At 37.3% G+C, this 13,638-nt stretch overlaps 1 protein-coding gene across 6 annotated transcripts in view; it reads right to left on the reverse strand.

Moving 5' to 3' along the window:
- Positions 1 to 1,113: 1,113 nt before the first annotated feature.
- The window catches only part of LOC126324871 (uncharacterized), a 37,197-nt gene continuing 24,672 nt past the window's right edge, over positions 1,114 to 13,638 (reverse strand). For all 6 annotated transcript variants that reach the window (XM_049995124.1, XM_049995126.1, XM_049995130.1 and 3 more), the window contains exon 3: positions 1,114 to 1,811. In XM_049995124.1, coding sequence (XP_049851081.1) covers positions 1,550 to 1,811 — 262 coding nt within the window. In that variant the 3' untranslated portion in view covers positions 1,114 to 1,549. The remainder of the gene's footprint in view (positions 1,812 to 13,638) is intronic.

A 13,638-nucleotide genomic window follows, 5' to 3' on the forward strand; every position in this document is an offset into this window, starting at 1 on the left:
AAAATATTTTCTGTATATTTTGTGTAAAATCACCTTGTGATGGACTCAGTAATGCCTTTATCTTTGAATGTTGTTGGCAGTCCTACCAAATTATACTAATGTTTCACAGCTGTTGCTATCTACATTGTTGTTGTTGTTTTTATGTGTAATTAATTACATGAGAGAAAATTTATTTTACAACAGCAGTCCTGATATTTACCAACTGAGCACCCCCCCCCCCCCCCACACTGATAAGAAAATTTATAAATGAACGAACTGATAGAACAAGAAAAAACTTCAGAAAATATGCAAATGAAGGACATGTTACAGACGAAAGTCTCCAACTACTGAGAGGACTCCTGTGCAGGATAGTAATATGCCACAGGTAAACCTTTCAATCTGGATATGAATATTTATTACTAAATTTTTTTTCTGTGCAGTTGGAAGCATGTTAAAAAGATAGCACACACCTTTTTGCACAATGCGCCATTAGTGTCATCCAAGGAAATATCATTTTTTCCATTGAGTTTTCACTGAATGAGTCAGTGCTGTCAACAACAAATCCCATAATGGAACAGATGTGAAAGACAGCAGACTTAGAATTTAGAGATACCTGAACAATGGTCTACATGAAGTTCATGAACCGACACCACAAATCTGTTTCACATAAATTCTCAGCAAGCACACAGTTATTGAGTGCTGGCTTCTTTAACAGGGCACAAGGTACTAACAGCAGTGATTTATGTCTTTCAAAATTAACTTGCGTGTGAGACCAGGTAGAGTATAAGTTGATTCCAGAGTTTCTGGGGTGTTGTGTGCATAACAAATTACCTGTGCAGGTATTATTATTACATGTACTTTACGGTATGATATCACAAGATATATTTCACAATATGACCTGTCTTAGCAGACAATGCTGTTGCAAAAACTTATCAATCATCACTAACTTGAACCTCCTAAATGGTATGACCAATCGCATTAAAAAATTAAGAGACTGGGTGAAACTCATATGCACCACTAGGCAATGCAGTCCTGGGTACACAACCTTCAATATAAAATGAATGGATTGAATGCATGTGAGTGTGATTTACAAATCAAGAAAGCTTCTCAAAAGTCTAACGTAGGTACCTGGAATTAACAGCACAAAAAAATTTATTTCTGTAATAGTTTGTAATCCAACGTAATTTAACAGTTAAATTTTTTCTCAAAAGTAATATCTTGTAGGATTTGTCATTTGCTGTGCATTAGACTATGTTTTATGATGTACATACTCGTATAAAAAGGCACAATAAAATTTAAGAGCAAATTGTAGATCACAGCACACTACAATCAGCTACAAATGAAGCAACATATTCAAAACATGGTTTTGAGTGGTAATGTGTCACTCAAATAACATCTTATACATGAGTTAATTAAACTTGTCCAACTCGTCACTTTTTTCTCCATTGTGGTTAATATCACAGACAATTTGTAGCAGTCCAACATGTAATGTCTTCATTCGAAATACATGACTGTCATAGGAACATGGGTGGCGTTATTCCAGTAAGAATATATCTTCTGGCTGAACCAATTAGGTCATATTATGTTGACGTCTCATTTCTTTCCGAAATGCTTCCAGCTTTGGCTCCAGCAAAACTTCAACATGCCGACGAGAAGACTCAACAACTTTTACTGTTTCAGGTAAACGGGCAGAGTTTGCTGCTTGTTCCAAATCATCTAATTGGCCCATATCAAAGTTGAGAGCATGGTCCTGCGCAAAGCGCACCAGCACGTTGACATCTCTCATTAAGTCTCGCCTACGGTAGCCAGCACCCCTCAAACGAGACAGCCACCTAAAACAACATTACATATGTATGTATTAGTATGTGATGCTGCTGTAGGAATTTGTGAAACAATAATTAGTTAGTAGAAAGCATACATTTAGCTGACAGAAGATTTACTTAAGAACACAGAAAACAGGAAATGAAGTCTCAGCAAAGAGTGAATGACACTGCAGACAAAAAATGAGAACAAACACTAAATTAGTCAGCTTCCATATTAAGCTAATATCTTCTTTTAAAAAATAGAACAACAATATTAACTGCAAAGTTGTCATGCAGTACAGCTTCTGGAAATGTAATGTGGGTTAAAAAGAAAGTGTGTCCGGGAGTAGTGATGAATAAGAAACATGATGCATTATAAAAAGGAAAGGAAGGAGACACACACACACACACACACACACACACACACACACACACACACACACACACACACACACACACACACACACACACACACACACCCCAACAAGCACATCTCACACGCACATGACCGTCTCTAGCAGCTCGGAACATGCAACACTTTTCTCTCTTCCCCTCTTCCTCCAATCTGTCATTCTATCTGCTGAACGCGCCCAGGATCTCGCCCCAAATTCCTCCAGCTGAAACACTATTCTAGGTTTTGCACCCAGATATGTGTGTGAATGGCACGTCCGCTTTTCCTCCGTCTGTCCCTGGCAGGTCCCCATGCCTTACTACGGATGTAGCCATTATTGCAATTGATCAACAGTCCCCTAACTTGCTTCTTGATAAATTCTCTAATGACACAGCCCAGAAGTTACATGTCTGTGTCAGAACCTTAATACACTCTTAATTCATTCAGTGTAATTCACCAGGTAAGTTTCCATTATTGCCAATTTGTTATGCTGCTGCAATTCGGTGTGCTGCTGGTGTTCTCCGCAATACAATCTTCAACAGTATGCAGAGTCTGATCTATATGTTTTGCCGCATTAGCAGGGTATCTGACTGACTTTTGATATATATAGATCAGGGTAGTCTTCGGCACTACCAAGCAACGCCCATGTTTTAGCTGGTGGGTGCAAGATTGTCTTCACTTTGTGTTTCTAGAGAATTCTATTATGAGTTACCTCTAAGCTAATGGTCTACTGATACATGGTCAGCAATGTATTCAGAAAATATTCTTGTGAAACACATCTAGCTCTTTATTCACATGAAATAGTGAGTACTACTGACAGGGATCAAACTGATTCCATAATTCTAGATTTCACGAGTTTTGACAATGTTCCTCACAGGAGACTTCTAATCAAATTATGTACCTATGGGTATTGCTTTAGTTGTACACTGGATTTACGATGTCCTGTCAGGAAGGTTACAGTATGTAGCAATCGGCAGAAAATCATCTAGAGAGAAGAGATGATATCTGGCATTCCCCAAGGAAGTATTACAGGCACTATACTGTATATAATCTTCATGAATGATTTAGGAGGCCATCTGAGGTGCCCTCAGATTGTTTGGAGATGGTGCTGTCATTTACCATCTAGTTAAGTCATCAGAAGACCAAAAACAATTGCAAACTGATTGAGACAATATCTGTATGGTGTGAAAAGTGCCAACTGTTTCTGAACAAGGAGAAGTATGAGGTCATCGACATGAATACAGAAAGAAGACCACTGAATTTTGGTTACACAATAAACCATGCAAATTTAAATCCTGTCAATTCAACTAAATACCTAACAATTACAAATACAAAAATTAAATTGGAACAATCACATAGATAATGTTGTAGGGAAGGCAAAGCAAAGATTTTGCTTTACTGGCAGAACACTTAGAAGATGCAGCAACAGGTCTACTAAAAAGACTGCCTACACTATGCTTGTTTGTCCTCTGGTAGAGTACTGCTGTGAGGTGTGGGGTCCTTACCAGATAGGACTGATGGAGGACATCAAAGAAGGCCAGAGAAGTGTAACTCTTCTTGTGATGTCGCGAAATAGGGGAGGATGTCACAGATATGGTAAGCAAGTTGTTTTTCATTGCTGCAAGATCTTTTCCTGAGGTTTCAATCACCATCTTTCTCCACTAAATGTAAAAAATATTTAACTATTGCCAACCTACATGAGGAGAAACTATCATCATACTAAAATAAGAGAAATCAGAGCTCAGATACAGAAAGATTTTAGTCTTCATTTATCCCATGCAGTGTTTGAGAATGTAATAGTAGAGAGATAGTCTGAAGGTGGCTCGCAGAACCCTCTGCCAAGCGCTTAAGTGTGAATTGCAGAGTAGTGTAGACATAGATTTGTCCTATCTTCCCGGATAATGCACCAACAGTTGTACAGTGGGTGTAGGATAAGTTTCTCCGAATCTGCCATTCCTTGTAGCTGTTTTACAATGTCATTCTAGGTGTTCAAGTCCTCAATTGAGACTTTCATTGCAGAGAGGACATAAGCCCTATGTACCGAGGTTCTGAGCACACCATTCCTTTGCTCTAAGTGGTGGCAACTGTTTGTATATCAGTATATGAGGTCTGTTCAAAAAGCTCCAGAACATTCATACTTTCACGTCAATGGTGTGTTGGAGCGAGCGAAATGCAGTTGGCAACACTGCACATGCCTGTGTTTAATATGTAACTACTGGCAGTTTCATTGTTGTATGTAAACACACCAAATGATGCAAGAAGCCTACAGTGACGAGTGCTTAAGCCTTACTCTGTGTTATGAATGGTTCACCGTGTTTAAAAAAGGCCAGATGGAAGTTAAGATGATCCTTGTTGAGGACATCCTTCCTTGTCTACCGACGACCCTCATGTCAGAAACATCAATGATGTGCATCCCAGTCCAAGACTGACTGTCAGAGAGACTGTGCAAGAATATAATATTTCAGTTGGACCATGCCTTCAAATCCTGACACAGCATCTTGGACTGCATCTTATCACTGACAAGTTCATCCCACAATTCTCAAGTCAAGACCAGAAAGTCCTTCTCGCCTCGAAATCTGTGAAGAGTTTCTGGACTGTGCAAATGCGAATGAGATGTTCCTTAAAAGAATCATAACTGGTGATGAGACATGGATTTAGGATTATGATGCTGAGACCAAGATTCGATCTTCACAATGGGTCAGGAAGGGTTCTCCAAGACAAAAAAAGCTTATCAGGTAATGTCAAATGTGAAAGCCATGAGAGTTTTCTTTGACTTTGAAAGGTTAGTTTGTCAGGAATTCATGCCACAGGGGCAAATTGTTAATTGATGGTACTATCAGGAAGTGTTGCAAGAAAATGTGAGAAGGAAACAGCCTGAAATGTGGGCAAGACACTTCACTTCATGGCTGTTGCATCATGATAATGTACCCGCACATTCATCCCTGTTGGTACGTGACTACTGAACATAAAATGAAATCACTGTGCGGCCTCATCCTCCATACTCTCCAGACCTCACTTCTGAGACTTTTTTTAATTTCCAAAGTTGAAAACTCCACTGAAAAGAAAGAGACTTGCAACTTTAGATGAGATAAAAGACAATTCGCAGGTGATGCTTTGTGAAATCTAGCCAGAGGTGTACCACGACTGCTTTCAGAAGTGTTACTGGCATTGGAGCAGTGTATCAACTTTGGAGGAGAGTATTTCGAAGGAGATCATGTACAACAAGTAAAAGGTAAGCACAGAAAAATTTTGTGGACAAAGTACCGAAACATTTTGAAGACACCTCGTAGGTAGGCATGTACCTTCTTCCAGTGCACACTGTGACCCAATATGCTGTTCACTCTGCTTTTTACCATGACATCCAGAAAGGGGAGCACTCCACCCAGTTTGTCTTCCATAGTAAAACAGATGTTCTCATGTATGGAATTGAGATTTATGTCATTCATTTTGCATTTTCCAAGTGCCCATATGACAAAGGTGCCATCTACATACTGAAATAAATTGGCAATTGAAATAAATGGGCTGCATACTGAGCGTCCTCCTCTAAATGTTCATATATACAGTATGTTGGTGACTACTGGTGAAAGTGAACTTCCCAAGGCTGTTCATTATTCCTGCCCAATGTAGCCACGATCGAAAGTATGTTGATATCGAGATATGCCTTTACCACTTACTTGTGGAAATGTTAACTACTCTTGTTATTGATTATTTGCTGTAATAATGGTGAAGACAAAAAAATGCAGTTCCCAAAAATATTAAGCAATATCTCGGGATTCAGAAGGAAGTCGGCCATGCACCCCCCCCCCCCCCTCTCTCTCTCTCTCTCTCTCTCTCTCTCTCTCTCTCTCTCTCTCTCTCTCTGTGTGTGTGTGTGTGTGTGTGTGTGTGTGTGTGTGTGTGTGTGTGTGTGTGTGTGTTGCTGTTCCTCTTCCAGTTTCAAAAATACACATTTCCAAGTGACAAAAAGTTCAGTAGGGAAAGAAATGATTCAATCAAAAGTTTTATTCCTACTAACAGTATCCTCATGAACTGTGGCAGAATGATTACTGCCTCACGGCATTGCAGTTCATTCTTGATAACGAGCAGATATCTACAGCATTACCTCTCCGTGCTTTTTGGAAAATTCCGAGGTGTATTTTTCCACTTTTTCATGCTATTTTTTTTTTTTTTCAGATATTATGAAACACCGTCTCTGCTGGGATCATCAAAATTGAGACTAATCACATTTTGTCTAAACCATTTACTGTAGTTACATAGGGAAATTCTAAGCCATTCTTTAACTTTACTACCTCTTCAGAGACATGTTATGGGCCATATAACCAAAGATCAAACAGAACTTTCATTTTTTTTAAAAAAAATCCTTGATTAATGTGGGTAAATTTGTTGCAGTGAAGTTCAAAGTTGTGTACATGGTACGAAGTACACATTGTAACACCCTAATTTCTTTAAAATTGTCAATGCTAATCTAGGAATCTACCAATAAGAAAGACAGCTCTTTAACAACAGTTTCATAAGAGGTGATTTCTACATTATGCTGTGATTAGTTTCTTGTGCTTTTAATTTTCATAAATTCTTTAGTACAAATGTTGGTTGTGTTGGGACAGCAACCAGCCACAAATTTACTTTCAGTTCCTTTATTCAAAGGGTGCCGTTACCGGTTTCGAATCATCGTAATTCATCGTCAGACGGTTTACACGATTTCCTTATAACACGTTGTGTGTTTTTTTACAGATTACTTGTCGTGAAATGTCAGTTAGGAGTGTTTGTTTTCATAACATTCATGCAATGGATGTGAATACATACCCACTGCATTCTTATTGTTGCACGTGTAAATTTTTCTCACTGCACACTTTAGATTTGTCACTGATCCATGCAATACCTGACACTGTGTGAAAGCCTTGTACCCTTACACAATAATTTAAAAAGACCATGCTATCGCCAGAAATGCTTTTGAATTTAACCTTGTCTCGGGAATAATTAAAACTATGATTCCTGATTACATTCCAAATAATGAAGTCAACTGTCAAATGGGTGATGAAAGGGATGATATTCATGTGGGTTGCTTTGTTGTTGCTGCAAACATTTAAATTTAAAGCTGACGATACTGCTAGGGTACCAAAGTGATACTGACCAACAACAAAGATTTTCATCCCCTGGTTTGGAGTTCAATTTTGTTTCATAGGCTGATGTATTTTTTGCTAAATCTAAAATTTGTTTATTTGTTCATGTTAGAAACCTCTGTTTCCAAAATAAAACAGATTAAAATGAAATTGTAACTTCTGTTTTGTACTAGTATTGTTCCATCACTATGAATATTTCATTCCATCATGTTCACAATTTTAATATTAAAATACCAGGTGGGAGTGAAAAATTATTAATGAACACTGGATGTGCACAAAAAAATTCAGATTCTAATTGGATGTTGTTTCTGAAAATTTTCAGACTATGTTACCACACATTTCTTGTATCTTCTCAGAGTCCCATTCCATGATAGATCTATTTTTATTTATTTACAGAACACTAAATAAAATTTCTGTAATTTTATTGTACTGACATTGTAGTTAAGCCTATACCATTTAAGACCACAGAGAAAGAGTTGCTGTTTCAATATCAATTTAATGTTGGAATGTGAAACAAGTTACAATGGTACGCAGATATGTCCCTCAACTAATAGAAGATATTGTTCACTCTCTTAAAAGGAACAAGTGTTATGGGTTCATGGCTTTTTGTGTTTCTATGTAAATTTTACCATGGATGAAAGCAAAGGCTCCATAAACACAAGTGATCATATTTTCAGTTACATATACTGACCTACTCTAGACTCTCCCTAAAGTGGCCCTCAGTAGTCTGGCCTCTCAGTAATCCGGCAGACATCCATAAACACATGCACAATGAATTATCGTGCGCAGAATGCTTTGTATACTGTATGAGAAATTTAAGATTTCTTTAAAGTTCGGAATCATGTCTCCTAAAAGTAAACACATTACGCTAGACCTAAAGCAGAAACTCAGAATTTTAGAAAAGTTAAATCAAGGTTCTTCACAGAAAGCCATTGCTGCTGAGTTCATTGTTGGACAAGCAAATATTTATGACACACAAAAAAAAAAGATGTTATTCAACAGTACTCAACACAAATGGATAGTGAGTTGGTAAAACGGAAGGTTATGCGAAAGAGTGAGAATGTACAACTGGAGGCAGCAGTTTATAGATGGTTCATACCACAGTGCAGTAAAGGAATTCCAGTCAGTGGCCTGATTGTAAGGGAAAAAGCAGCTGCATTTGACAAAGAACACGGTGGTAGTAACTTATTTGCAGCGAGCAAAGGCTGGCTATCAAACTGGAAAAAACAACATGGTGTTCAGCAGCTGACATTCTAATTACATTTTTGCAATGTGTTTATCTGACATTCCCTCTTATCGGTCTATGGAATGAATAATTAATCTAATCTAATGTAATCTAAAGGATTTTTGGTACCCGGTCTCATTTCCAAGACTAACATAAGGCAGAAACCTTCAGGTAGACCTGTTATAATCTCTAATTGCAGTTCACAACAAATAAGTGCCATTGAATCAAAGAGTTTAAGAAATGACAAACTTTGCTTATTTCATCAATATATAATGGGTCTACGGAACAAACTGGACCAGATGTCTGTCTGCATTTATGACAGTGATGCAACAAACAATGCCCATGTTTTATGTTTTACTGAACATCATATGAAGGAAAAGGTTGAAATGCTGCAACTAGACAAGTACACTTTAGCAACTTTTTATATTAGAAGTAAAATGGACAAAGGAGGAGTGATAATGTAATATAGTGTACAAATCTATAGATTAAAAAAAATATTGTGTTGACCAGAATTTTGAGGCTTGTTGCATTGAAGTCCTTGTCAATGCACTGCCTATTTATGTTATTGCAGTCTACAGAGCTCCCTCAGGAAAGGTCACTGTATTCCTCAAACAAGTAGAATCACTTTTAACTTACTTGTATTCAAAGACCAAAGAAATAACAATGGTTGGTGATTTTAATGTACATTTTCTTACCTGTAACAATGATAGAATAGAGTTTGAGAATGTAATGAATTCTTTCAATCTGAGAACAGTTGTTGACTTTCCCAATAGGGTAACAAAGAACTGTACAAGTCTGATTGACAATTTTTTTTATAATAATAGAATCGAAAAAATATTTGTAGCAAAAATCTTAAATGGTCTCTCTGACCATGATGGGCAGCTGTTGGAAATACACTATGCAAGCCCTGCTAACAAGAGCAGTTCTATCAGTAAACCATACAGGTTAATCAACAGTGAGAATCTGGAAACCTTCAGTAGGCATTTGGAGCAGTTACATTTGGAGGCAGTAGATAAGGTTAAAAATGTAAATGGTAAATTGAACCTTTTCCTAAATGAATTTGTTATCCTTTTTGAAGCTGTATTTCCTGAGAGAATTTCAAAAAGCACAAACCGGAATGATTGTAGGAGACAGTGGCTCACTGAGGGAATAAAAACTTCATGTAGAAAAAAAAGAGAATGCTTTACATTTCACTCAGAATTCTGATAAACCTCAGGATAGGGAACACTACAGATTGTACTGTAACATCCTAAAGAATATTGTTAAAAATCCAAGAGTATGTTTATCAAATCTGAAATGACAGATCCAATAATAAAATAAAAACAATCTGGATGGTGGTAAAAAGAGAGACAGGAAAAGTTTCAGAGGATACAGACAGTATCCAAGTCTGTCACAATGAAAGCATGGTAGATGAAGGGGAAATATATGCCACTATCTTCAACAATCATTTTCTGACAGCAGCAGATCAAACTAGATGTAAAGGGTCTATGGATGAAGCCATGAACCTTCTACAAAAAGCAGTGCAGAGAAAAATTAGCCTGATGTATGTACCATACATCACAGCATCCTAGCAATACATTCGCATCAAGGATCCATGGAAATTGAAAAAAAAGTAATAATAAATAAATAAAAACAGTCACCAGGGAAAGTCGCTCAGTTAACGGTAAAGATGCTGATGAGTTTGTAAGCAGGATACGAAAGATAATAGAGGTAGAAGATTTAAATGCTGATATCTTGTACAATACTGATGAATAAGGACTCTTTTACAAGATGCTTCCTTCAAAAACATTAGCTGCCAACAATGAGAAGGAAGTTCATGGTTACAAGCAACAGAAACAGCGCCTAGCATCAATGCAAATGCTGTAATGCAAATGGGAGTTATAAACTACCGCTCATGGTGATCAGAAAATCCCAACATCAACATTGTTTTCAACACATTGTCATAAATACTCTACCAACACACTATTGCACTCAGAAGAAAGCATGGGTGGACAGGCAAATATTCTCTCGGTGGTTCCATGAAACGTCTGTACCAGCAGTGAGAAAAGAGCTACGAAGAAAAAGCTTCCACTGTCAGATATCCTTATAATTGACAATGCTCCCAGTCATCCTTCAGATGTTTCTCTAAAGCCCAATGGTATACAAGCACTCTTTCTCCAACCCAATGTGACAGCCTTAATTCAGTTCATGGACCAGGGAATTTTGGAATCAATTAAACATCATTAAATCAATTAAACATCATTACTGACATTCGCTTATCTCCTTGCTGAACGAAAGTGAAAACAACTCTATTGAGACTATGCTGAAGGCATGGAAAGCTATTAACATACGTGATGATGTTTTCCAAACAGCCGAAGCATGGGATAAGGTGGAGAGCACTACCATAATGAAGAGCTGGAGAAAATTGTGGGTATCCATTGATGCTGAGTTGGATCCAGTAGTGAGTGACAGCAATAAGCCAGTCAATTCGGAATTATCAATTACTTTGTACACTGACATGTTCCACAACCTTCCCAGGAGGAGAAGAAATTGATGATGAAGTTACTAAGTGGCTGAATGAGGAAAACTGTAATACGGACCAAACTTTAACAGATGAAGAAATAACCAAAAGTGTGCAAGAAAGTAATGATGAAAGTGATGAAGAATAGGATACAGGAGGACACAGCATGAAGATTTCTCACACTGCCAGAGCTGAAGCTGCCGAGGTCTTCCTGGAGTACATTCTGAGCCAACCAGATACATGCAGTACCAATGTAATGCTTGTAAAGCGGATGCGTAGTAAAGCATGCTACTGTCGCGTATCATCATTGTGAAAGTTAAAAATTAGGGACATGTTTCATTGTGAGTGACATGACTGGGTAATTATGTGCAGTATATTTTACACCCAAGAACTAAGTTTTCTTTGAAAATTAATGTATTTTTGGATTTAATAAAGTATATTCTCTATATTTTAAAATTGTATCCTTGGTTTAATAAAGTAGAGTACACCATGTCCCCTACATTTTCAAAATAAAAAAAATGAATAAAATAAATTTCAGATACCCAATAATCCTCCGCCACGTCCGCTAATCTGGCGCCCATATGTGCCAGGAATGGCCAGATTAGCAAGAGTCTAGTGTAAGTGCCCCTCCATCCTACCTTCAGAGAGAATGTTACATATTCTGGGTAGTTCTTTCTTTTCTTCCAAAATAAAGTTCAGCTATCAGTTGAACAATTAGGAAATTTATTTTGATTTGGCATTTCCAGAGATTAACCTGTCATCCCCAAGAAGCCTACAAAATTTGAGATATTTCAAACCATTATAACTAGGCCATACACTTTTATGTTTTTCAAACTCTTTATTTTACTTCCATTTTGTGCACTTCTCAGTATATGCAAAATTTCTATATTAAGGAAAGATGGAGGAGGAAGTGTGCGTTTCTTGATTTTGAAATGTTCTGCAAAAGCTGACATATATACTTTTAAATAGGACAGGCAGAAGAAACATTTAAGACACGCTTTCAAGAACACTTGCTCAGCAAAGAGAGTGAAAATTCATGGAAGTCAACTTCCCCACTTTTGCCTTATATGGAAATTTTGGATATAGTTGTCAATGGCTACAAAATGAATTCCTTAAAAGAGTTGAAAAGTAGACACTATTTTAATTGTATTGCACCTCCTACAAAATGGAGAAAATGAGATCATTTCTCCTCAATATTAATGTCAGCAATACATTCTGTGGAACTATGTGCCATATTTCTGCAATGTATTATACATAATTTCCTTTATCTACACCTTAGTTAAACTCTCTAACAACTGCACATATGGTGAAACAGACAATGAGGTCACACAACTGTCATGTTGAACAGTACACTCTGCAACACGATATTGTGTGTTGCCAGGATACATTCTCTGTCTATGCCCATTCATTCTATTTGATACCTTGGTGATAGTTATACCACCATAGAAGGCCAAACAGTGTTTATGTAACAACTGGTTCTCAACATGTATCATTTCAAAATTGAGAATGCTGTTTTGTCTTTTACATTGGTAAGACTACCACTAAGTTATCAGTTAGGATGAATGGGTGCAGACAGAGGGTGTATACTGGCAACACACAATATCCTGTTGCAGAGCATGCTATAAAATATGACAGTTGTAACCCTGTTGCCTGTTTCAACACATGTGCCATGTGAATTCTCCACACTGACATCAGTTTCGCAGAACTAAACCCCACCCAACTATCATTTACAGTGCACTTAGCTTTCTGCTCATATTAAGACTTGCACAATATTTTCTCAGTAATCCCCATCTTGCATAGTGCCGTATCTTTCACCTTTAAGCTCTCAGGTTTTCAAATCTCATACAGCGCAGTCCCCAATAATCAGTCGTTCCTTATCCCATTCAGCAAGTACTTAACTTTTACCCATGTTTTCTCCTGCCACCACTGGGTGAGTAGATTTTCTATCCACTGAATTACATTTTCAAAAATTCATTTCTTTTTTAGATCAAGACAGTAGGTATTCTGCTTTCAATATGACCTTAAACACATTTTCATCTCTATACAAAAGTGTCCACATACTATGTTAATGCCTTTTGAACATTATCAGAAATATATCACATGCGTATTTTTAATGTACTTGGAAAGGAACTTACATTGGCCTTGTTTAACACTGATGACAACATATATTGGAAACATAAAATTATACTGCCACACAGAAAAATTCATGTCAATGGAAAAACAAGCTTTAAAATGATATGCTGTTGTTATTCTTCTTCATGTGTCACCTCACACAGTTTCTATTTTTTGTGTATGATTAGCATTCCACTAAAAACTCATATACAGCAGGCTGGTGTATGACCAGCAAATGTATGTTACATGTGTGGATCGTTATAATGGATTGTGATCAGAATGCTACGATGGACTATCAAATTATTTCAAAGATTTTCCCCACTTTGATTAATAGAGTACACCTTTCAGAGTCATTTTTATGTACTTTATTTTGAAACTGACCTGTTCACGCCAAGTGAGGCATGTGATGGTTGTAGTCTAGGCAGTCGGCACACGTAAGACCCACATAGGACAACTGGATTCTATTTAACCCTTTCACTACCCCAAATGTGTAACTCATCTAGGCCAAA

Source organism: Schistocerca gregaria, chromosome 2, assembly GCF_023897955.1.
Source record: "Schistocerca gregaria isolate iqSchGreg1 chromosome 2, iqSchGreg1.2, whole genome shotgun sequence".
NCBI classification, from domain to species: domain Eukaryota; kingdom Metazoa; phylum Arthropoda; class Insecta; order Orthoptera; family Acrididae; genus Schistocerca; species Schistocerca gregaria.